The sequence below is a fragment of the Apodemus sylvaticus genome, chromosome 15 (genome assembly GCF_947179515.1).
Source record: "Apodemus sylvaticus chromosome 15, mApoSyl1.1, whole genome shotgun sequence".
NCBI classification, from domain to species: domain Eukaryota; kingdom Metazoa; phylum Chordata; class Mammalia; order Rodentia; family Muridae; genus Apodemus; species Apodemus sylvaticus.
Genome location: NC_067486.1, coordinates 8,665,768 through 8,691,433, shown reverse-complemented (window position 1 = coordinate 8,691,433; position 25,666 = coordinate 8,665,768). Strand labels below are relative to the sequence as shown.

The 25,666-nt window shown below is 40.9% G+C and overlaps 2 protein-coding genes across 2 annotated transcripts; both read right to left on the bottom strand.

Annotated features, from left to right (window-relative positions):
• Positions 1–384: 384 nt before the first annotated feature.
• LOC127665576 (keratin-associated protein 8-1) lies at positions 385–570 on the bottom strand. Its single transcript, XM_052158025.1, has one exon. It carries the CDS (start codon positions 568–570, stop codon positions 385–387), a length of 186 nt encoding a protein of 61 aa, XP_052013985.1.
• A 20,690-nt stretch (positions 571–21,260) lies between these two features.
• LOC127665547 (keratin-associated protein 7-1) lies at positions 21,261–21,524 on the bottom strand. The gene has a single exon (XM_052157969.1). The coding sequence runs from the start codon at positions 21,522–21,524 to the stop codon at positions 21,261–21,263; it is 264 nt and encodes an 87-aa protein (XP_052013929.1).
• Positions 21,525–25,666: the final 4,142 nt, after the last annotated feature.

Below are 25,666 nucleotides of genomic sequence, written 5' to 3'. Positions count from 1 at the left end.
AATGTGCACATACCAAGAAAGGAAACTCCACTCAAGAAGTGAAATGTTATGCATGCTCAGACAAATTTATTGAGAATTTGACAGGCACATCCACAACTTCACCATGACAGGGAATCATGAGAGTCTTGAAATATTCAAAAGCAGTACATGCCACAATGGTTGCCAAGCTTCTGGAAAAGTCCCAAATAAAGAGCATCCAGGAAAGGCAGAGTGAGGCATCATCTAGATTTTCAGTTCCTTGTTTGAGACTAAGTCGTAAGATCTGAAAAATGGCTCCTTGGAAGAAGTTGACAAAGAAAGAAGGATGAAGGAGGTGACGCTGGAACCTGGAGGTGCCGGAGAGCCTTCATGAAGAGATGGATCAGTGCCTGGGGGATCAGCAAATCAGTAGAGAGCATATGGCCAGTATCTTCTGTAGGCCCCACAGCCATTGTAGCCATAGCCAAGGCCATAACCAACTGGAGAGTAGGTGCTACCAAAGCCACAGCCAACACTGTACCCCAGAGGGTAGCCATAGCTGCCCCAGTAGCATCCTGGGAAGACAGAGCCCTCAAAGTCGGTGTAGTACATGATGTCAGGAGTGGAAGACTTAGGCAGGAGAGGAATGAGTGTGATGGATTCTGTAGTCGCAGACTGTCTTTATATACCCTGACTGAGGGGCGTGGCTTGAGAAAACACAGGGCCCTCATTTTCATTCTTGAAACCAATTTGCACTACACAAAGCTCGTTAATTTGTTGTGCTCTTGCCTAAGAGTCTATGAGAAAGCTCTTTGTGATATAATGCAAGGAGACGATTCCATCAAACAAGTTCGGTGCCTTCCAAAATGGGTTATTACAGGGACTTCAAAAGCGCTTGGTCTCACAGACCCTGTATATAATTTCAGTTAGCAGGCTTTGTAACGCCAAGAAAGAGTCCAGTGTTGTTAGCTCTAACGCAGTCATCTCCTGCTCTGAATTTACACAACCAGGCTTAGAATTCAGTAGATATATGTTGAACACTTGTCAAATAAAGAGCTATGAGTTTGTCTCAGAATCAGAGTATCTCTTACCATTTGCTGGATTAAAGAATTCTCTCTTTCTCTCCTTTTTCTTAAAAGTGTGTGCTCATAACAGACCTTTCCCCATCTATAATCTGTTCAGGAAACTAAACTGTGTGGAAAAGTTAATTGGATAGACCCCATCAGAATCATATCTAGTAGTGCATGTCTATACCACCTCTGCAATTAAAAATCTATAAAAATCAAAGTATAATTCATTAATCATAATACTAAATGTCATACCAGTGTGATTTGTCAATCTAATACACTATTTTAGGTAAATAATTAAAGTAGCAACATAACAAAAACAACAAAAAATAATGGAAATTTTTATCCTAAAATGAAGACTACTTTTCTATTCGATCAAGTAAGAGCATTTTATCTGAAAAATATGATTTTTTATGAAGCATCAAATCATAATATGAACTACAGTCATATTTTTAAAACATCATAAACTGAATATCTCCTGAATGTCAAGTAATTGTGAGATGTTAGAAATTGTAAAACTGAGTGAGAAATGGTAACCACATTGGAAATGATTAATGAATGGAATATGGAATACATGTTGTGTGTTTCACTTTGAGAATGATTATTTACCCTAGAATTGGGATCCTAGACCAGTCTCCATTAAATGGAGACTAAGTCCACAAATAGGAATTGGAAGAAGATTAAATTTATCAAACTGTCTTGGGCCATATAAGATCTGACAAGTCATTCTCCCAATACCTGCATGGAGACTTCCTTTCATGGACTTTATATGAGACTTACAAATGTACCACAGATGAGGGCACATGGCAGGAAATAGAAAACAAAGCATGATCTAGCCAGCCAATACAAAACAGAAACGTATTAAAACCAGCACCTAGACTTTACTTAACACCCCAGAAGTGATTTTATTCTATCAAGAACCAAGGGGCCATAGGTTGATACCAAGGATAAAAATGAGACTCTTAGAGAAACTCAAAGCTGTGCCAGTGTTCTAACCACTAATTGTTTAATTACAGCAGAAGCAATTTTGAAAACACAGAGTTGCCCCACCACCCTGCTTCATAAACAGGGTGCTGCCTATGCTGATTCAGAACTTAAAATTCAAACTCTTCATGTGATGTACAACCAAAGGGGCCAGAAAATTACCCTTAGCTTCATTCATAAATGTAAAGATACTAGAAAACATTCCCTAAAATCCTTGGAATGGGTTATAAAATATTGTAACCACCATCATATTATTTCATCTAATAACAAAAATGCAGGTGCATTGGGGAAAGAATAAAATCAAACAAAAGAGATGTGAATCAATGCCAAGGTTCAATTATAAAAGCCTGATTAAATAAATTCCTCTCTCACCCACCTAATCTGACACATGCTGATTTTTGCCCTTGGTGTCGTAATATACAGCTTTGTATATGAGTGATAAAGAATTTATATATGTCATCCTTTTAAACAAACAAGCATAATCCCTTTTGATAAAAAAAAATAGCCTAGATTCTATTCACAATTTATATAGAAAATAATAAGGGGAAATCATTTGGAATGTAAACAAAGAATATAGAAAATAAAAATATTGGGGCTGGAGAGATGGCTCAGCGGTTAAGAGCATCGACTGTTCTTCCAAAGGTCCTGAGTTCAAATCCCAGCAACCACATGGTGGCTCACAACCATCTGTAACAAGATCTGACTCCCTTTTCTGGAGTGTCTGAAGACAGCTACAGTGTACTTACATATAATAAATAAATCTTTAAAAAAAAAAAGAAAAGAAAAGAAAAATATTTAAAAAAAATACAAAATAATGCAAAGAGAAATTTCAGGAAAAGCCATCATTTCTCAACAAGTCATTTTTAAAATTAATGGCCAACTCAACCCAATGAATATATGAAAGCTTTTTTTCTAATTCAGAATTCTCAAAGCGGATCCATGTTTTGCAGTCTGAACTCTGTACATATTAGGAGCCTTCCTTACAAACAAGGAAACAACATAAATAAAACATCAGCTCAAAGGTAAATCGCCACCAAATAAATAAATGCCAACAAGAACAACAAACGAATGTCAGGAAATCCAGGAGCGAATACTGATTTTACTACTTAGCTGCCTGACAAACTTCTATATTTTCCTTCCCCACAAATGAATTTCTGGCTCCATCACTCCAAGCTGTTCCCTCCGTTATCCTCCCTGGCTGGATGTTGTGGCAGAGGTGCATCCCAGGATATAACCTCTAGCCATAACACATACTCCAGGAGTATTGGCAGAGATGCTGAGAGAATTCCTGAAAGCTGTGCCTATATGAAGCATCTTTGTTGGATTGAGAAGTGGCTGAGACCCACAGGAATCTATCCATCTATTCCAAGTTAAACACGTTTGTACTTTAATTTCTGCCTAGTCAGACCCTGAAAGACATCTCTTTGGACTTTATCTTGCCATCCAATGAGCTGTAGAAAACTTAAGAAAGAATCTGAACCAGTCAGCACTAGCCCAAGCCAAGTATAGCTCAATGTCTCCCCTGCACCTGCTTCCCAGCAGCGCCATGTCATCATACCTGGTCTCAGGAAGAGAAAAACATGTATTCACATGTGCAGTGACAATATTTGAGCAGTGGTTGCTGGATAGTCATTTGCATAAAGCTAAGGATGTTTTTTTTTCATTTAATGGCATTCCTAAAATGTTATACAATTAACAGTTGAATTTCATTTTTATTTCTCTTCTTCGATTTAAGTAATTAATATGTATAATGATAAAGTGGGTGAAATCCTCTTCCTTGATTCTCTACAAAGAAAAAGAAATGTGCACAAATTTCATAAGAAGAGGCATTTCATGTGCACGAGTCTCATCATCTTCCAATGCAATGTTTCTCCTTCGTTTACTAATTCATTAAACATATAAAGCAATTAGAAGGGACTGTTGTTATTTTTGCTGGTTTTGTGGCTCTAAGAATCAAAGCTAGGATCCTGTACATGCTAAGTGAGTACTACCACTGGGCTACACTCCCAGGCCACCAAGTGACATTTAATGTCAAGTGGTCATCCTGGAATACAAAATGTATCTTTCAATAAGCAAATGTGTATTTTAAAAGTCATAAACTTGGAGCTGGAGAGATGGCTACACAGTTAAGAGCACTGACTGCTCTTTCAAAGGTCCTGAGTTCAATTCCCAGGAACCACATGGCGGCTCACAACCATCTGTAAGGGAATGTGATGCCCCCTCTTCTGGTGTGTCTGAAAACAGCCACATACAATACTCACATACAATAAATAAATTAAATAAATAAATAAATAAATAAATAAATCTCTTTTTTAAAAAGTCTTAAACTGAACATCTCTTGAATTTCAAAAAATTGTTAGATGCTAGAAATTGCAAAACTGGGTGAGAGATGGTCACCACATTGGAAATGGTCAGTGAATGAAGTCCACGTCATATGTCCTCTAAAGCGGCCAAGGGAGAGAATTACAACTCTACCTAAAGAAGCTGGGACAGAGCAGCGAAGCTCCATCATGGAAGGAACAGATGCACTAATTTTATCTTGAAAATTTTCATTTTAGTACTGAACAATGTTAAGGGAAATAGTTGGATCTACCGGGGTTTTTTTGTTTTTGTTTTGGTTTTGGTTTTTAAAAAAAACAGTAGTTAAGAGCAAATTTCCAAAAGAATTTGCCTTCCAGGAGTCACTAGTAATTCAATGGACTTTTGGATGTAAGGGAATGAATGAAAGGCAGTGATATCAGGAAGAACTGCTTTGAACGTCATCACACTCACAGACTCTTAGCAATGGTGATGGATTGCACAAGATCAAGCCAATAAACACTTCACTATGTTCAAGTTCACAAGTCCTTATCCCTAGTTGAGGAGCTACTCGCAGTTAATTGCTCCAGGAGAAAAAAGAGGTTTTGGGGGGAGGGGAGGGTTTGGTCCCTGGTCAGTTGGCCCCTCCAATGGATGACTTGTATGTGGGCAGCACAAATTGTACTCAATGGGTTATGAAAACATACTAATAACATTTCTAAAGAGGGCATAAAATTACTTTTTGAATCTGCTACCCACAGCCAAAACATTTAGACAGCAAAACTTTTATCATGTTAGCCACATATATCACACACACATACACACACACACACACCAAAACCAAACTTTGCTACCCACAAATTATATTAGGATCACTTGGGAGACCATTTAAGAAGCTTTAACAACATATAAGAAACAAAACCCTGCGGATAATGAGGGGGAAAGATTTGAAACAGACATAACGTTACTAAATCGGCAAGGGAACTGACTAGAGTCTAATTATCTGTCCTTATACCCAGAGATGAGTGTAGTCCTAGCCCTTCATCACAGGAACATGTCTTTGCAACAGACAGAGAACATTACAGAAAAAAAAATACAACCAATAAAAATGCCCAATTTACCCATCTACAACACAATTCCTGAACCTAAGGCCCAAGAATTGTTTTGGAAGCTGAAGAAGAAAGATTGTAAAAGCCAGAGGACCCGGGAGTTTGCTGTGAGACTGTGTCTCCTAGCAATGTCAGAAGCTATACCCATTAAGTCACACCGATATGGCTGCCTTAACATGAGCTAAACAAGAACAACATTGATAGATGTGCTAGTGTGGACGAGAGAAGCTCGGGAGTCCTCTGTGGTACACAAAGAACCACAGGGAACTGAAGAATCCTGGGAAGGGGAGAGATAGCCTTCCTCAGGGAAGAGCATATGATTGGTTATTCAATACCAAATGTTCATCTCTGAAAATGTATACAAATAAGTAATATTAAACAGACTAACCAGGTCACACTTATATTTTATACATAGATAACAACAATTAAAGAAAACAGGCCCATGAATTAGAAAGAGAGCAAGACAGGGTATTGGGGAGGGTTTGGAGAGACACGGGGAAAGGAAGGGGAATGATATAATTATATTATAATCTCAAAAGTAAAAAAAAAAAAACTATTTAAAATAAAAACAACAGCTTTATTTTGGTCATCTCATCCCACCCCCTAGACATATATAATTCCAGACTGGGAGACAATTTCCAAGTGTGTGGGGTCTCCTCACAGGAAAACAGATAAAGGAAACCCACAGGTTCTACAGCCTTTCAAAGGGCTTGCTGGAGTTGCAACTCAGGCGCATCACTGAGGAGACAGCCACAAACAGCTGGGAACAAGGGAAGGCAGGAACTGTCAAAATCAGCCACTTGGCAGAATCTGCTGAGGATGCCAGTGACCTGCTTTTCAATGACCTTAGCAGCCTTCACCAATTGGATAATTTCAAATGATCTGTTGCCAAGAAATGCTTACAAAAAAAAAAAAAGCTAAAGGGAGTTCTTCCAGCTTAAATCAAAGGATATTAATTATAAATATGAAAACATTTGAAAGTATAGACTACCTGGTAAAACCCAGCACACTGTTTAGAACACTCTGGTATTACAAGTGTGGTAAAGTTATAACTCTGGGGTGGAAGTTAAAAGATAAAAAACATTAAAAAGGACTTTAGCCACATAATTTGTAGTGGTTATACCATATGAAAAGTTGTAAATATTTACATCAGAAACATAAAAGTAGGAGAAGAAAAACGCCAAGCGTTTGTGTAAGATCAAAGTTTGGAGGCCACTTAAAATACTTTTTTATGTAACCCTTCTGACACTAAAGAGTACCTATAGTGCTTATAGAAACCAGAAGGCAAAAAAAAAAAAAAAAAAAAAGAATCAATGCAGGAAAGTATTAACTAACAAAAAAAAACATGCCAGAAATAAATACAAAAATGTATAAAGCTGCCAGAAAGCAGGTTGTAAAGTTGCTGATGACAGCTGACTGTTAAATGTAGAGATTACAGTTCAGTCAAAAGACATGGAGAAGCAGAATGAAGACCAAAGGAGGCGACGCAAGTGTTTTCTGTCTTCACAAGAATCTCTGGGCAAAACCAGAACAGGGAAGTGGGAAGGGCTGGATGGGAGAACAGGGGGAGGGAAGAGGGCTTATGGGACGTTCGGGGAGTGGGGGGCCAGAAAAGGGGAAATCATTTGAAATGTAAATAAAAATATATCGAATAAAAAAATAAATAAAAGAATCTCTTCCCTTTTTAAGGACACATTTGGATTGAAAGTTAGGAGTAAAGGAAGATGTTACACAAACGGAGAACAAAGGGGAGTAGAAATAGACCCACATATATCACACCGAACATTCTTTAGGAATTGTGACATGAAAGGAGACCCATTGTGCTAATAAAGAGGAAATTAATCAAGAAAATTAACTCTTGTCAGTACATCTGCACTCAACATCAGAGCTCTTAAATGTATAAAGCAAATGTTATCAAACCCAAAGGGAGAAATATAATCAGAGGAAAAGACTTTAATATCCCATTTCAATAATGAGCAGATCATTCAAATAGAAACCCAGTGCGGACACATTGGATCTGAACCCTTTTTTAGACCAAATGGTCTAAGAAACGTGGGCAGAACTTCATTTAGAAGCAGCAGAACAGAAATTCCTCTCAAGCACACACAGTGCATTCACCAGGGTAAATCCATCTGTTAGGACTCAGGGAAACCTTTAACAAACTTGGAGTGATGGAAATTATACAAATTAATCTTTTGATCTGTAGTGGTATGAAGCTAGAAGTTGATAATTAAGAAGAAAAGTTTTAAAAAATTGCAAATAGAGGGAAATTAAGTTCAGCTGAGACAGTGAATCAGAAACAAACAAACAAAAATACAGAATGGAACCAAAGGAGTAGTAAGCGAAAACATTTATAGAAATAGACTCTACCCCTGTGCTATTGGCCCAAGAACAAAACTGGGGAACAGTAATTTAGCAAGAGTCCTGCAATGTGTCATTATTAGGTCTTCGTGCCCATGTGCTTTTATACATTTCTATTACTCCATCTACCTATCTGCACACAGTCATGCAGTCTCTCCAATTTTACTAGATATTATATTTTATAACTGGGGGGATGGGAAGTAGCTGTGAGGAGGGGAGGGAAACTGGTAGTGATGTACTGTATAAGAGAAGAATCTGTTTTCAATAAAAAACAAGAAATACAATCAAAAAAAGGAAATAAGAGTTAAGAAAAGAAATAAAAGAAATAGAGTTGAAATGTAAATAAAAATATATCAAATAAAAAATTCGATAAACTAAATTCTTATGTAGAGTAAACTCTACATAAGAAAGTACAAACAGTTGCCTGGAGAGATGGCTCAGCCATTAAAGGCTAGGCTCACAACCAAAAATATAAGAAAGTACAAACAGATGTGGCATGGGCAGGCAGGGGAAGCCTGAGGTGACACCCCAGCCCAGTGCCATGTGGCTCAGGTGGGCAGAGAACCTCCAAGATCACCCCTGCCTAGTGTCACAAGGGCTCAGATGGGCAAAGCACACCTGAGACAACCCTAGACGTCTAGAATCCCCAGATACCACTAAGATGAGCAAGTAAGTGGTGGAGAGATGGAACAGAAAGAAAGGCAGAAATCTGAGTACACTATCAAGAGACCTGAAACTGGGTATTGGGAACAGCCTGATCTGAGTAGCCAGGAAATGCCAACTAAGGCCATAGTGAGATCCTGGCCCATACTAGTACTGAGGCCTATGTCTGGGTTTATGGCCCTATAGCAATAGGGTCTAGTACCACCAAAGGCCAGGCAGATGTCCCTGGTCTAGGGCCGTGTTGATATCTGAGAGCTGTGCAGAGCTGGCCCCACCTCTTGCCTGGGCATCATAGGAGAGCTGGTCCCAAAGGCCTGAGAGCAGGAAAGCTGGCCCTGCCCCTTGCCAGCTGCAGCAGTCAGGAGAGTGGGCCTTGCCACCGGCCCAGGAAGCAGAGTAGAGCTGACCCTGGTTGCGGCACTTTCCAGAGAGCTGGCCCTGCCCCTCCTCTGCCATTCAGTGGCATGGTCAAGGGAAAGATGCCCTTGCCCGTTTTTGCTTTTTGCCATCTGCAGCAGGTGAGAGAGCTGGCTCTGGGTTCTTGGGAGTGGGAGAACTGGCCCAGGCCTCTACTGACTGTAGCACTCTAGAGAGTGAGCCCTGAACCTTGATTGGCAGCACAGTAGAGCTGGCCCTACTGGCATGGGATGGGTGAACAAGCCTTGAGGGTGTGAGCACTGGAAAGATGGCCCTGCCCCTGGCAAAGGCAGTGGTGGTGTGGAGCAGGGGAGCTGGTGAGATGGCCAGCTCATTTAACACCCAGGCCTAAATCCAGGGCTTTGAGTTGACCCATCCCAACATCTACACTAGTCATGAACTGCAGGAGTATGGGAAGGGGCCATTCCTTCAGATCCAAAGCTGCAGAATCTTCATGACATGGGACAGTAACAGGATCTCTGAGAGGAGTCTTGGTGAGGATCCAGTGTTGATACTGCAGCAGAAGCGAGAGACCTTGAACCAGACCAATGACTCCTTGCAATGAACTTCTGCAAAAAGTGTGCACAAAAGGGTGTGCTGCTCTCAGTGTGTGACAGTGGGACACACTGTCACACACTGCAGCTTCTACACTGAGATGTGTTTTTCTTTCAAGGGGAAGGTGCAAGGGTGGAAGGTGGCAGATACTAAAAAACAGAAGATGAGTGGGATTAGGTTGCATTATGTGAAAATACCAGTAAAAAGTTAAATATTAAGAAAAAGAAAGTCCAAACCAATCAACAGCATATTTCGAAGAATCAGAAAAATTAAACAATGCCCAAAGTTAGTAGAAGAGAGAAAAAACAAAAGAAACAAGGAGGGGATCAATAAATAAAGTCATCTAGAAACAGCAACTCAATTGATTTTATCGGATACAACTCCAAGATCTTTGTCTGGACAATAAAAGAGAAGACTTAAATAAAATGAGAAGCAAAAGAAATCCGTATTATGACTGATAAAACAGATCCTAAATATAGGACCCTAAAACCTACCAAAAAGGTTAGATAATCTGAAAGGAATGGGTTAATTGCTATAGCACACAACCAAAAGATAGGGAAGAAAGACAAACTATGAACAAGTCAATAATGAACAACGAGAGTGGATCTTAGTAAAATATCTCCCTTCCCCCCCAATATTAAATATGGAGGAAGATGACTTCACTGCTGAATGGGAGAACGACTGACAACCATGCTTCTCAAGCTCTTCCCAAGACTGAAGGAGCAGGAGGGCTTCCAAACTCATTCATCAAAGCCAGCATCATCCTGAGAGAAGCCAAAGTTCCACCCACCATGAGAATTACAAACCCATGAGCATAGATGCAAAACTACTCCATAAAAATCCTGGCCATTTCAGTTCAGCAACTTTACAAAAACGCCCTGAACCCTAGGATAGAAATGGCTCCCCTTAAGGAAATCAATACATGCGAGGCACACCATTAATAAAGTGAAGGATTCAAGCCATGTATGCGGTCATTGTAACACATGGTGAGAGTAAATCAGACAATATTCAACAGCTTTTCTTGGTTTAAAAAATAGAGAAGGAATACCCCTGAATGAAACAGAAAATGAGCTAACTGCACTCTTAGAAAACAAATGTCTGCAATACCCACAGTTCTTGGAATAAAAATTGTATCTTCATTTTTAATCCTTCTGCAAAAGCCTCCAATTCATACTACTTAAGATTCCTTGTGTTTGCGTGAGGCAAGGTGCCAGGTGCCTTTAATCCCAGCATTCAGAGAAGCAGAGACAGGCTGGTCCCTAGGAGTTGGAAACCATCTGGTCTGCGTAGTGAGTTCCAGCCAGGCAGACCCACATGGTGAGCCCTTATCTCAAAAAACAAAAAAAAAAAAAACAAAAACAAAAACAAAAAAACAGAACAATGGAAGATCCTCTGTATGTTACTAACCGTGTATCTGTTCATTTTCAAGATCCGCCATGTGGTGTTTGCTCTGCATGGAACAGTTTTTATCTCCTCAACCTTCAAACACCAGCTCATTCACATGAATGAACAAGGGGATATGTCTTCCCATCCCCCTCAGCTAACATTTACACGTAGTCTCTCGTCAGCCTGCCAGCTTTCTCACATAAGTTACTATCACGGGCACCGTTTAAGTGTTACTGGTATGCCTAAAATCTCTCTGCTTGTTTCCATGGGAACAAAAGTGATGCCTTTAATTACATGGATTTGCCACATCTGGATCACTACAATGCAGGCTTTTGTATGTATTATTTGAATTAATCCATGAAAGAGTAGTCTAGGCCTAAGTCCGACACTCACTTGCTATGAGAATGTTGGCGAATTACCTTTTAGGGCTCAAGTTTCTCAACTGCAAAATGAGATGAGCTGGCCTCCCGGGACTGCTCACTCCCTGAGCCATCTGAGTCTCTCCCATCACAGTCCCAGCTAAGCCCCGATCACAATCCAACCTTCTGGCTTTATAAGTTGTTCACACGGGCATGTCACCATGGGGTGCTCTTTTGCTCACCTCATTACAATCCTACTAAGATTAACTAATGAACTCCCACCTCCCATTCCTTTAGAAGAGAAAGAGAGATATGAACAGCAGAAGAATTGCTGAAACCATATTATGCTCGTTACAATGCCAGAGCACCATAATAGTCTAAAATGTCAGCCTGTATGAGAATCCCCCAGGTGCTCTTTGGAATGAATATTTCTCATTTCTATTTCTGTGTATTCTGCCTCCATGGCTGGGGGTAGGGCCGAGAAAATCTTCATTATGAGAGACCAGGTGATTCCCATAACGGTGGTTATACCTAGAGCAATGTTACACAGTTCCCTGTAGTAATATATCCTAAGACAACAATCCTAACATATAAAGTAGTGAAGAACTAAAAAGGGACCCAGTCATAACTAGGCTTTAAAAGCAGAGGTGATTTGGTTTACTGTAAGCAAGTTTGCTCTCCTCAGGATGTTTACAATGTCAAGAGGCATTTTGTCAGACCTGGGAGAAAGGAATGTGTGTGTTACTTAGTGTACAATTTAGTAGAAGCTAGAGATCCCTAGAACCATCCTAAAATGTTCAGGACCACTCTCTTCAACAAGAATGGGTCTGCTTCAAATGTTGATAGATCTAAACTCAAGGTGCCCTCAAGTCAAATAAAACTACCAGGTCAGGAATGGTTCTACAGCCCAGTGATGCCAGCACCTGGGAGGTAGAAGCAAAAGCTTCAGGAGACAAAAGTTATCCTTCAGTTTATAGCAAGTTCAAGGACAATCTCTCTGTCTCTCTGTCTCTCTGTGTCTCTCTGGGTCTCTCTGTGTCTCTCTGTCTCTCTCTCTCTCTGTCTCTCTCTCTGTCTCTCTCTCTCTGTGTGTGTGTGTGTGTGTGTGTTACATGATACTATGACTCTTTGTCCGTGTGCCAAAAATACATCACTCGATAACAACAGAATGTGCTGACCAAGCCTAGGTGCTCACTGAGACACCATTTCAACACCTTAGATGCTACCTCTGTACCTCGGGGCTAACCACATGGGTGAGACAAGTTCATTAATTATCAAGCATGTGCTTCATTAGCAAGGCTTACTATTTGATGTAGAACTTGTGTGGTTTTCTAAAGAAATAGCACAACACCACAACAATGCCTGGGAGTGAAACAGGTTCCCTGACTCCTGCTGGCACAAAAACCTCGAGTGTGATTCATACCAACATGAAAAGGGAACAGCAAGGAAGACAGGTTTCTCTTTTGGGGGCTCAGGAGTAGGCTAAGACAGTCTCTTTTCACATTCATCCTGCTCTTAGAATTGGAAGAGCTAAGGTTGGCTTGCACAATGTAAAGGAGGCACTGGAGCCAGACACAGAAAAGGGCATGTAAAGGTGACATGCACAAGCCATGTTGGTTAGTGGGGAAATTCCTTCAAATGTTCTAAGACAGGCCCAGCCTCACCGCTGAATGAAGCTTAGTATCAATCATTCGTTGGCCTCTGGACAGCATGTGGAGTAGTCCACTCGTGATCGTTGAGATAGTGCCCATCTTCTCACCAATGGGAAGTGCAGCAGAAAGCTGGTAGCGATCCTTCATTGCCTTTACCAGCCAAAACGCATGACAAGAATAAATGTCAATCTTAACTTTAAAACTAAGACCATAACTGGTGTGCCAAACTTTCCCTTACAGTGTGAGAATGCTGTGGTTGGAGGGTCATTTGGCTAGTGAAGTGTTACTGTGCAAGCCTGAAGACTGAGGTGAGCCCCCAAACCCATGTAAAAAGTGCTCCTGCTTGTCTTCACAGAACTGGGGACATGAGGAGACAGGTGGAACCCCAGATTTTGTTGTGAAGCCACCCTAGACTACTTAACAAACCCCAGTGAGTCTCTGTCTCGCAAAACAAAGGAAAGGATGTCCCCGAGGATTGGCAATTCGGGTTGACTTCTTTGACCTCCGGCCTGCACAAACACACACACACACATACACACACACACACACACCAAAGACTTGACAGCTCTGAAAGTGTATCCTACAACCTTAAACTAGAAGCTTCCAACTATAAACACTAAGGGATGTGTGTAGAAAAGACACACACCTATTTATATCTTTCTAACCAGGCAGGGGCATGATTAGAAAGACAGAAAAAAATAAACTGTATAAAACAGATTAAATTGCACTCTCAAAGGTAATGTCAGAAGGCTCAGAGACAAGACGCTAAAATGAAACTGGTGCCTAAGAAACAACAGTGTGCTTTCTTTAGTGACAATATTTAATGCGCTTAGAGGTTCAGTAGAATACCCAAAGAGCTTCCCGCCTGGCAAAGCTTAGAACCGAGAAAGCCTCCCCTCGGTGAACACACAGCTCTCCTGCGCCAGTTATCAGTGGCATTCCTAAGGTCTCCCAGGAAATAAATAACATGATCTAGTTCTCCCATAATAGCAGTAAAAAAAGGAGAAAATTATAATAACAATAATTTTTGAGAAGAAAACTTTCTTTTTGATGAAGATGATAATACCTTCACAAGCACTTTAGGAATCAACAGTGAGATGCATCTTCCTTTCCCCTGCCTCTGGGATGAAATCAATAAGACAGGGCTGGTGCTCAAACTTTATGTGCACACAAATCACCTGAGAATCTTATTAAAGTGGAAAGTCCAATTTAACAGCAGAGGCTCCCAAGATGCTGCACTGGACAAGCTTCCCAGTGATGTCTGCGTTTCTTGTCAGTAGACTCAATTTTCAGTAAGTAGCCATGGATTTGACTTTTCTTACAAAATTGCAAATAACTGAATTACTTTAAGTAATATTTAGTAAGGGTGCAAAAAAATGATGCTAAGTATAACACTGCTTATCCTGGAGAAATTTACAAAGTGTACAAAACATTGAGAAAATCAAAGCTGTCTGTTAATGAAGGCACTGGTAGAGGTAAATCACTAACAACCCAGAAACACTGCGGGTCAAGTAAGATGTCCATTCCTTCCTTCCCTGGGTACAACCTTTCTGAATTTCTTCCCAACCTTTACAACTGCAAATCAAATGGGGATGCTCTTCAACAATGAGGAACTGACTCTCCCGTTCCCTTCTTCCTTTACAGCCTTCAGAACTCAGATGAGACAAGGTCACCTTGAGGCAATGGGAACAAGAGTACTAATCCCCCTTCTTCCCATAGACAACCTTAAGAACTCCAAATCAGATGAGGTCAGTCGAGGCTGATGAGAGAGTAGTGGGATCCTTGCAAGGACCATTTCATAATCATGTCTGAAAACAGACAGGAGCAAGAATATTACTAAGCAAACACAGCAATGATTACAACAGTTACATAGTGTGCTTTGTTCTCTCTTAAGTAAAACTTACCAGCACAAGCAATTATGGGCTCTAGCTCCCTTCCCAACAGTACCTGAAGTAGGCATAGCAATGGTCTCTCAGAGGAGCAAAGACTAGTCCCTGGGATGTACGATATGCTGGTCACACAGGAGAAGGTAAGGTGGGCAATGAACTGGCCTTGAGGAGAGGGGTTTTTGTACTTTGTCTCCATTGTCCCTGATGAAATAACAGGAAACTTTGGAAGTGAAAGAGGAAGACAGGGAAACTGGTGTGGAATCTTGGAGTAATTTACAGCTCTCTTTGAAGAAGGGTAGAGATGCACAGACTAAAAATGTTGGGTTTCCTATAGAAACTAGAAACTCACTATCTTCTATGAACTCTGAAATGAATGTTAACTTACCAGTGACTTCATCTCTGAGTCCAGGAAGAGCCTTTTTCAGCTCCCAACCTCTAGAGCTGTGAGAAGATGAATGTGTGTTGCCTTAAACTGCTAAATCTGTGGTAGTTACAAGACAAATATACAACTAATATAGTCTCTAATGCAAATAGTACCCCTACTTCCCTCAACATCCTCCAGAATGCCCAATCGAAGTCCAAACTCTGTAACAAACCCCTGAAGGCATGTTCCGGTGAGATGCCCTGCAGTTTCCAGTGTTGTGGGGTTACAGGACAACAAGTTAAGAGATCCAGCTTCACTGGGTAAAAGTATATTCCTGCAGTTGGTGGAAGATACATTTGGTGCAATGGAACTATTAATAAACTGAGTCCTTCTAAACTAGAACAGGTGACATTACCAGATGTTCCAACCCACAGGACCATCAACAGGGTCCCCGGACCACCTAGGAGAGGATGAGAGACAAGAGACCTGAGAGGCGGACAGCAGACAGTATTCTGATCAAGCTGTCAAACTTTATTGTTTTACATACCACAATATAAAGGAAAGCAAGCAGGATGTAGGGAGGGGGGATGAGAGGGCAAACATTGTCTCTGGGGAACAGTCTCTCAGGGGGCAAGCACTGTCTCTAAACATTGTCTCTAGGAAGTAGTCTCTCAGAAATTTCTCTCAGAATCTCATGACAAAGCTGGCTCGGGCTTCAAGGAAGCTGGCAAACTAAAATGATCACAAGGAGCTAAAGTGGAAAGAGATTGTTATAATAACCTAACTGCAGGTGAGCTCTGTTTGTTCTAATCAACATGAGCTCTATATGTGCTGAACAACTTGATATTTGCAAACCTGAAAGCTAATATTTCTCCTTCCAAAGGCAGGCTTGAGCATGTAAGATGGCTGAAAGGAGGAGGTTTTGAGATCTAAGTGAGAGTGGCTCCTGGCAACCAGAAGTTGAGTAAGACTTTCTGAAGGCTCTGTAGGAGTTTTCTAGAAGGGGGTAGAAGAGAAGAATGAGGTCTGAGATTCCCCTCTTATCTGGAAGTGGACCTAGAGAAAAGAGTAGGCTTCTGCGCACCCCTGACTGCTCATTTTCCAGGAAACTATAAGAAAAATTTTAAATTCATAAACAACTTATGAGAACTAGCTACGTTTTGCTTATACATTTAGCTTGTTTTGTGTATTTGTGAGAAGAGGGATTAAGGACTCCCAGGTAGAATAGATAGATTTACAGCTAGGATCTACCCAAGAAATGATGAAGTGTGAATTGCGGCAGAAACTTTAGGAACAAAGATCTGATGACATTTCTTGGACATAATGACAAAGAAATAGCATAGGAGTTGGCACTGAGATTAAAAATGGAGATTAATAATTATTCAATCTTTTTAAGCATGTCACCATTCTGAAGGATCTTGTTAAAGTTAATTATGAATAAATTGGCAAGCACATAGTTAATGATTTTTCTTTTCTTCTCAATGGCAAATGGGTAGGCATGTGTGGCATCAGAAGACTTCATCTTGATGTTTCAAGACTTTTTCAAGACTTGTTTTTCCATTTCCTAAATATCTACCTATTGAGACAAATTAATCCCTAGCAACTTCTTCAACTGAAGCCAGTCTCTCCCAAGATTTGTCATATTTAAATAAAGTTCTATTCACACACTTTGTAAGCGGTTAGCAGCTATGTATAATGTATGATACTGTTATTGATTAGGAAGAATTGCAGCGACAGCATCAGTCAGGAGGAGCTGGACTTCTGTGTGATGGAAAGGAGGAAACTGCAAAAAGGAAAGGACTGCACAGCTTCTCTCCATCAGCACTTATGTGGTGTCTTCAGATACTAGGAGAGCTTGTCCTCAAGGAGTGGGTTACTGGGTCAGCTCCAACTTGATTCCTCCAAGTCCTGTTTTCACAGTGTGCAGTGTCTTCAGCAACTGAGCTCTTGCCTTTACAATTTGGGATGAAGCCAAGAGAAATGCCTATATATCTTCCAGAATCTTGTGGATTCCCTGGACTAAGAACTAAGAGAGAACTTCCATGTCTAGCACTGGGTGTTTCGTTGTTGTTGTTGTTGTTGTTGTTGTTGTTGTTGTTTAGATAGTCTATAGCTTTGGGAAGATCATTATCACCACAAGTGGATTAACTTCGTTTAAACCATTTAATGCATGTACTATACATATTTTGAGTAAAAACGTACTGTTTCCTTATGACTCTTTCAAACATCGAGGTATTATTCATCCCTCTTGCTTCCCACTCCCTTCAGGTATTACTCTCTCTTCTTTTTCCCAGTTAAAGTCTTCAAAGTTTTTCCTATTTATCCTTCCCAAGAGTGCAAAAATTAAAGAACAAAAAATTAATGACCCAATTATAAAGTGGGCTATATATTTTACATAGAGTTCTCAAAAGAAGATATAAAAATGTCTAAGAGATGGCTTTTTTAATGCTCAAAATCCTTAGCAATTAGGGAAATACAAATTAAATTACTTACTGGGGTAAAATGGATGACCAAGACAAAGAAAATAGCTGCCAAGGAACACTGGTTTGAATGTGGGAAAAGGGTAACTTTCACTCAGTGTTGATGGGATTACAGCATGGTGCAGCCACTATTCAGATCAGGGTGGAAATCCTTCAAAAACCTAAAAGGAGATCCCCTTATAACCCGGCTGTTTCACTTTTTGAAATCTGCCCAAAGGAACTGATATCTGGCTGCACATTTTCTCAGCCATCTTCATCGCCTCTGTGCAAGGGAACCAACCTGAATGCCCTTCGGTGAATGACTTAATGATGCATAGTGGTACACATGCATAGTGGAACTCTGATCATCAATAAAGATTCAGTTAAATGGGTGAAACTAGAAAACATACTGTGTTAACCAGAGCCAGAAAAATAAATGTCACACAGTCTCTCAAATTTGTGGATCTTAGCTCTGACTCTTTACATTTAAATAAGTGACCTGGCATAATCAAAGAAACCAGGAAGGTAAGGGGGGACCATAATGGGCTGAAAGACCTCTAGAGAAGGTGTAGTAAGATTCAGGTGAGTGGCACACGCCTGTAATCCCAGCACTCTGGGAGGCAGAGGCAGGCGGATTTCTAAGTTTGAGGCCAGCCTAGTTTACAGAATGAGTTCCAGGACAGCCAGGGCTATACAGAGAAACCCTGTCTCGAGAAAAAAAAAAAAAGAAAAAGACTCAGGTGCTATGAAGAAAGAAATGTGGTGGAGGAGGGGTGGGGTTTAGCTGAGAGAGCAAATGAAGACTACTAAAGAAATCCACAACTAGGCAAACTACAGAGAATAACAGACTGTGGGGCCCTCCCCAGTTGATATACCTAAATCTCAGGAAACATCAGAAAGAGTGTAAGAACCCAAGAACCAGCGTGTCTGCTATCAGACAGTGTCTTCTGTATATATTACAGGAAATACCAGCAATATGGTTACCCAGGAAGACCTGTGTAGTAACAACACCAGGGCATATGCCAGTATGGATGTAGGAGGAATCTCACAAAGCCCCACCCCTACATGAGAACTATGGACAGTCAATGGCTGCTGAGAGAGGGAGAGCCAGTTTCTCCAGGACAAACTGTAATCAGTTATCCAGTAGCGAGTTGTCAGCCCCAAGCATGTATATATACATATTATAGACACATTGCATTAGTTAAAAAAAGACATACAAAAGAAAGAGAGAGACAGAGACAGACGGACAGAGACAGACAGAGAGAACCTAAAGATGTGGAATAGACAAATGCATGAGTCTATGAGATCTATAATGAACTATACCATATTTACTCTTATAAAGCAGAAACCCAGAGCCAATACTTATTAATGCATGAATAAGTATATGAGATTTATAATGGACTATACCATATTTATTCTTATAAAGCAAAAACTCAGAACCAATACTTCTTAGTGCATAACTAGTTGAATTTATACCATATTTACTCTTAAAAAGAAGAAATTTAACAAGTTAAGTTCATGGACAATTAATTGAGTATATTCTTAGAGTATAATAAACACTTGATGTATGAATGAACGGCTCTCAGTTCAGAACATAATCTGAAAACAAGACAGGGAATTGGCTGCCAGTGCGGACCGCACGCCGTCTCAAGTGCTCTTGAAGGCGGCTGTCATTCCAGAGAGTAGAGGCTTCATTTTTCTTACTAGAAATCTGTATAATTAGAGGTGAAAAGTTGGAGAAAATGAAATCCACCTATTCAAAGGGGGAAAATGTACTATATGAGTTCAACAGCTAGCTTTGCTTTATTGATGACATCTTAGGAGTTTCTTAGCTAAATGCAGTTAGTTGTAATTAATTCATCAATCTGTGGTATTCAGGGCTCACAATAGCTAAGAGTACAGATAGTAAGAGAATAATCAATCTATACCGAACTATTTGAGTAATTGAAAGTAACAACTGCGGGTTGTGTGGGCTGAGTCTGGGACAGTTCTCTCTTTTGCATTTATTTGCATTAGTTCTTTAAAGTTTCACACAATGTGTTGTTTTTTTTTAAGATTTATTTATTATATGTAAGTACACTGTAGCTGTCTTCAGACACCCCAGAAGAGGGCATCAGATCTCATCACAGATGGTTGTGAGCCACCGTGTGGTTGCTGGGATTTGAACTCAAGACCTTCAGAAGAGCAGTCAGTGCTCTTAACCACTGAGCCATCTCTCCAGCCCACACAATGTGTTTTGATCATATTCTTCATCCCCTCTCCCCTTCCCTTTGTGTCCTTGTTGTTTGTTTGTTTGTTTGTTTGTTTGTTTTGAGTCCTTCAAGACCAGTTTGTGCTGCCCAAACATTCTTACGACACTCTCTGAGGAAATGTTCTCTTCCCTCTCCCAACAGTTGACAACCGTCACTATCCTTACAGCCTGGGCGAGATGGTTTAACCAGCTCCTACCTACGTGCTGAGACATGCTCTGACCTGGGCTTTAACAGGCCTTTTGCTTGCTGTGAAAACGTATGTGCAGCTGCCCTGTGGTGGTCACAAGACACTGTTTCCTTGTAGTCAGCGGCAGCTGCTTCTGACTCTTACATTCGTTCCGTCTTCTCTGCAACAGTCCCCAAGCCTCGGACAGAGGAGGTGCTGTCGATGTGTTCTATTATGCCTAAGCATCCTTCTTTAATTCTCTGCATCTTGGCCAGTTGTGAGTCCTTGTATTAATTACCATCTACTACAAGTACAAGCTTCTCAGAGGAGTGTTGAGGGAGGCATTGATCTGTGGGTATAATAATATCATTAGCATTTGGTTTAATATTAAATTCAATTAGTAAAATAATACTAGGTTCTCCTCTAGGATTTTGACCCAATAGTAGTGCCAGGTATGAGTTTCTTCATCTAGTGGAGTGGGACTTAAATCCAGTCAGAGAGTGACTCTTGTTTCCTTGATAGTCATACCACTTTTATACCGGTGGTCATGTTTTACACACACACACACACACACACACACACACACACGAGTTAACCACACACAAGTTAAAATAGTTACCTTAAAATAGCAACAATGCCCTGCCTAGACACCAGGGGCTGGCAAATAAAAAGCCAAGTGCAAGGAATTGGTTACTTTCTTTGGAGTTCTTGGCCAGTGAGGACTCGTAGACCCAACAATATTAATGTTATTACCATTGTTCTTGGTTACCTTCCGAAACATGATGGTAAGACCCTATTGCTAAAGGCACCCAATCAAGCTGCGACCGACCCAGAAGTGTCGCCCCTGCTGGCTAGCTTCCACTGTCCTAGAAGGTGCTATGCACACGGCTGGAGTAGAAAACGATCCTCAGCCAGACCCACTCATAACCTTTAATCAAGATCAGCCATTAGGGACTGAAAATGGTTGATGAATTCAAGAGCATACAAAACACAGCAAAACCAAAGAGCAGAGCAAAAGTACGTATGATGCATGAAACAAATTTATTGGGAGACTAACAGTAAGACCCCGTCCACACACCCCAACTGGAAAGACATTTATGTTGATGTTGTTTTAGTCTCTCATGAAAACGTGTGTCTTGCTTCTCTTAGCTGTAGAGGGGAGCTTCAGCTTAGAGATGGGCTCCTGCTGAGCATTACTGGAGAACCTGTATCTGTATCTCGCGACCACCGTGGGAGGCTGGAAGGCAGACATGGCTTTTCAGGTTGTTTCTTATGACGGTAGCTGGTTGAGGGTCCTGTAGTCTCCAGAGCCATTGGACTATTAGTAGGTGCTGTAGCCGAAGCCAGAGCCAGAGCCCCAAGGCCTGTAGAAACTGCTGCCGTAGCAACAGCCCGGATTTTGGAAGTTACTAATGCCACCATAGCAGTAGTTGCGGGAGCTGTAGATGGTCCCACAGCCATGGTTCAGGGGAGAGCCCAAAGGCACAACGCAGTTCAGGGGGGTGGCTCTGTAGGTCCCATGGAAGTTGGTTCCGTAGCAAGGATACCCTGGGAAGTAGTTTCCGCAGCAGAAATAACGAGTCATGGCGGCAGATGTGGAGAGAGGGTTGGATGGACTGTGAAGAGCAAGTGTGTGAATGAAGCATCTCTCCCTCTCTCCGCTTTTTATACCTTGAGCTGGTGGACGTGACACACCAGTCACTGTGCACCTTCCCTCAGATTTGCATAAATAAGCCTATTATTTTCCAATAAAGTATGCATAAAGAAACCCACAGACTCTTTGCCCACATTTTTGTGAGCTTTCCTGTTTACAAAGGAATGTGTGCTATCTTCAAAGCCGGTGACCGTCTTTGACACAGCACTGAATGCTTTTCATGGGTGGCCCGTGGTTTAACTGCTGTCCCGATTGCATCATCTGAGGCTCTACATCTTCTGCCTAGAAACTCCTCCCAGCTTACAGAACGAGGCGAAGAAGCTTTGGAAGGAACATAAGCAAACCAAGACATAACCACTCTCTGAAATCTTTCACTCTTGGGTAAAAATCATTCTAGAACATTAGACAAAAGCACTACAGACCTCAGGAAATTCACTTCCTGTATCATTCCAAAATATTGGCACTTGAGAGCAGAGTTTATTGGGTGGTGGGGGACATCATTTAGAACGAGGTAAAAGTAGTGGCTGCAGGATGCTGTGAATATAGTAGAAACCATGGAATCGTTGGCTTTAAGCAGCTTGTTTTGTACAAATTCATCTCAGTCCTTTTTTTTTCAAGAGCATTGCATAAAAATTTATCTGAACAATTCTTTTTAAAATGACATGAAGTTGGGAGGGAGATGGAAATACATTAGTGGGAGGGGAGAGGAGGGAGGGGAGAGGCACTGTATACATGTATTAATTTTTAATTAAAAATGAACAAATCTTTTCATAAAGGCTATAAGGGCACCACATAATATGATAGGTCAGGAAGAAAATCTACCATTAATTCCCATCTGTCTCCTTTATGAGCATCTTCCTTGTTAACACATATTTTGCTTTTTTATGGAGAACATACAATCTTTACTTATAAATCTTAATCATTGCCAAACTCTCTTGTGGTGGTGGCGCTGCGCTGGAGTTGAGTGGAGTAGTGGCCATTTCAAAGCCGTGTCGTGCGGCATCTGGTTCTGAGTGGTTGCTAGTAAACCAAGCCTGCGTGAGGGCAGTGACCCAGTTAAAAAATACAAGTGACATTCCTGGACGTGGAAGGCTCCCTTCTGCTCCCCACTGTGCTACAAGCAGTCTTCCTTGTGATGAGGAAAATCACGCCAAATCTGAATCTAAAATGTGAAATCTGTACCAAATTAAACAGTTAATAAATAGCCAATCTCCTGTGTGAATAAAAGCCTGTATTCATTCAAAACGAAAGTAGCAAATATAGCCCAGCTTTATGGTGCATACCTACAATCCAAGCACTTCTGAGTTCAAAGCCAACCTCCATTACAGAGTGAGACCCTGCACAGAAACAATGTTTTATGGCTATCCAATAGATGAAATGAATTATTCCCACCAGAATTGCTTTACTGAGGTGCTTTCTTAGGTTCTACCTAAAGAACATCTTCTAAGTGAATATTGCTACATAAAATTTTAAAATTTTGGAGTGTTTGTCTTTACAGAAGATAAGAAACAAAACCATCTTTGAATTCATTTTTAGGAAAAAAGGTGAATTACTAATATATATTTCACCATATTAACTTATTCAATTATATATATATATGTGTGTATGTGTATATGTACACATACACACATATATTTTACTTCTCTTACAGGAAAACCAATTACTATTGTTGTGTTAAGGGAACATATCAATAAACTGACTCCAATGACATTCTGCTATACCCATAATAATGTCTCACTCAGTTATCATCTGCTTCCTCCTGCAGCAGATAAGAGCTAATACAGAGATCTACAACTGGACAATGTGCAGGGAGTAAGAGACCTTGGAACACTTAGTCCTAAATGGAATGTCTTCACCAAGCCCCTCCCCCTCGGGGTTCAAACACCCTTACAGAAAGAGTGTAGGAGTCATACGGCACAGAGAACATTAAGAAGAAATCAAGGCCCTCTGAGTCAACAAAACATGTGTGGTGTGTGTGGGTGTGTGTGTGTGTGTGTGTGTGTGCTGAACTCAGAGAAACTGAGGCAGCATGCAAAGAAACTGCACAGATCCAAGCTCAATCTCACCACTGAGGGCAAAAAATGGACACCAGCTCCCATTCCTTACTGAAAACTGCTTATAAAAGAAAGAGAGGGAGGGGGAGGAGAACGGGGAAGGGGAGGGAAAGGGGGAAGGCGGAAGAGGAGAAGGGGGAAGGGGAGAGGAAGGGAGAGAGGGGAAGAGGAAAGAGGAGGGAAAGGGAGAGGGAGAGAGATTCATTTCTCCAAAGGAGTCACACTGGGCACAGTCACACAGACTGTATTTCAGGGCAAGCCTCATGCCCGGCAGTTGATGGTCAATGTTCAATAGCATTTTGGGCGACATTTGTATATCACAGTGATCTGCCTGGGCATGTTTACCTCACTGGTCTTAGGCTTATATATCATGGTTTCCAATTTTGTGTTTCTATGCTGGGAAGTGGGCAGTCGTGTGTGTGTGTGTGTGTGTGTGTGTGTGTGTGTGTGTTTCTCATGATTTTTATTTTGTTTCGTTTTTGTTGCTAGTTTTGTTCTCATTTGTTTATATGATATTTTTTTATTTGCCAGTTTGTTTTCTAAAGAAAAGGAGAGAGAGGGGGCATAGAGTTGGAAGAATAGAGAGGTGGGGAGAGTCTGGAAGGAGATGAGATGGGAAAACTCTGGCTAGAATACTTTGTGTGAAGGATGAGAATTCTATGGACTCTACATGAGATGATACAGGAAACGAGGCTGTGGGAGTAGGTGAGTAACAAGAAATGACATCAACTCTTGAGTAGCTCCTTCTGCCCCATCACTTCAACCTGCAATTTAGATACATGGCCACAAGATGGCAGTAGCATTTCACTTACAGAGTCTGCACTTGGGGGTTTGGGGGGGGGGGGGGTCTCTGATGGAAACTCTTCTTCCAACCAATGCATGAGAGAGATTTCAGGAGTAATTACTCTTAGTCACTCAGATGATTTTCATGAATAAAATCATTCTCGTGAACTCAGGGTCAGTCTTTGCAGAGACATTAGTTAAACAAGCATCCTTGTTTAGCTACTGTGTGAGACTGCCCTGAGTATCTCACACAGTGAGGCGTGTTGAGCATGCATTGCATGTATCCTGGTTCCTTCAACTCGGGGTAATACGGATAAAAAAAATGCAGATACCTGCCTCATTTGTGTTTCTCATTCTCATCTGCCTCCAGTCTGATAAGAAATGGAGGGTGAGGTGAAATCTCAGGGTTGTTTTGATTTGCATTTCCCTAATGACTAATGAAGTTGAGCATTTTTTTAAGATGCTGCTCAGCCATCTGAAGTTCTTCAGGTGAGAATTCTTTGTTTAGCTTTGTACCCCATTTTTAATAGGGTTATTTGGTTTTCTGGGGTCTAACTTCTTGAGTTCTTTGTATATATTGGATATTAGCCCTCTATCTGATGTAGGGTTGGTGAAGATCTTTTCCCAATTTGTTGGTTGCCGATTTGTCCTTTTGATGGTGTCCTTTGCCTTACAAAAACTTTGTAATTTTATGAGGTCCCATTTGTCAATTCTTGATCTTAGAGCATAAGCTATTGGTGCTCTGTTCAGGAACTTTCCCCCTGTACCGATGTCCTCCAGGGTCTTCCCCAGTTTCTTTTCTATTGGCTTCAGAGTGTCTGGCTTTATGTGGAGGTTCTTGATCCATTTGGAGTTGAGCTTAGTACAAGGAGACAAGGATGGATCAATTCGCATTCTTCTGCATGCTGACCTCCAGTTGAACCAGCACCATTTGTTGAAAAGGCTATCTTTTTTCCATTGGATGTTTTCAGCTCCTTTGTCGAGGATCAAGTGGGCATAGGTGTATGGGTTCATTTCTGGATTTTCAATCCTGTTCCATTGATCCTCCTGCCTGTCACTGTACCAATACCATGCAGTTTTTTAACACTATTGCTCTGTAGTATTGCTTGAGGTCAGGGATACTGATTCCCCCAGAATTTCTTTTGTTCCTGAGAATAGTTTTAGCTATCCTGGGTTTTTTGTTATTCCAGATGAATTTGAGAATTGCTCTTTTTAACTCTATGAAGAACTCAGTTG